The 523-nt window shown below is 49.3% G+C and overlaps 1 protein-coding gene across 1 annotated transcript in view; it reads right to left on the bottom strand.

The window, feature by feature from the left end:
- Window positions 1-523, bottom strand: part of tubgcp6 (tubulin gamma complex component 6) — a 21,890-nt gene that overhangs the window by 2,976 nt on the left and 18,391 nt on the right. Inside the window, exon 23 of the mRNA XM_016570772.1 lies at window positions 310-503. Within this exon, the coding sequence (XP_016426258.1) occupies window positions 310-503 (194 nt within the window). The remainder of the gene's footprint in view (window positions 1-309; window positions 504-523) is intronic.

Below are 523 nucleotides of genomic sequence, written 5' to 3'. Positions count from 1 at the left end.
GTCCGGTCCGCGGGTGCGCCCCCGAGTTCGGAAGACAGCGTTCACATCATCCAAACGAACCGAACTCTGACGCCAATCGAACCCGGGTGCGCACCAAAAGTGCTAGTGTGAAAGCACCCTAAATCTACTTGGTCCAAAAAAAAAATTAAAAATGAAAAAATATTGATGTATACAATTGATATCAGGTTGTGGTGACTGTATAGGCACACATCTGTCTGTATCTGAATGGGCAGGTGTGACGCTCTAATCTTATCGTTCCCGTCACAGAACTCTGATCATTCAGTGTTTACACCTGTAGAAGCAGCTCACCTTTGAACAGGAAGCGGGAGTAGTATTTGAAGGTGTTGTAGGACTGCTGCATGGCAATGAAACTGGGATGCACCGGCTCCCCCTGCTGGAGCTCCCACGGCTGCGCGATCAGCTGCCCGCGGAACTTCAGGATCAGACTAAAGATGCTGTGGATGATGTTCATGACGGGGGCGGCTTTCTCCGTCAGCAAACCCCTGAGAGAGTAAAAAAAAAA

Source organism: Sinocyclocheilus rhinocerous, unplaced genomic scaffold, assembly GCF_001515625.1.
Source record: "Sinocyclocheilus rhinocerous isolate Xijiao unplaced genomic scaffold, SAMN03320098_v1.1 scaffold561, whole genome shotgun sequence".
In the NCBI taxonomy this organism is placed as follows: Eukaryota; Metazoa; Chordata; class Actinopteri; order Cypriniformes; family Cyprinidae; genus Sinocyclocheilus; species Sinocyclocheilus rhinocerous.
Note: the sequence above shows the minus strand (reverse complement) of the source record. Positions and strands in the feature narration are given on the sequence as shown.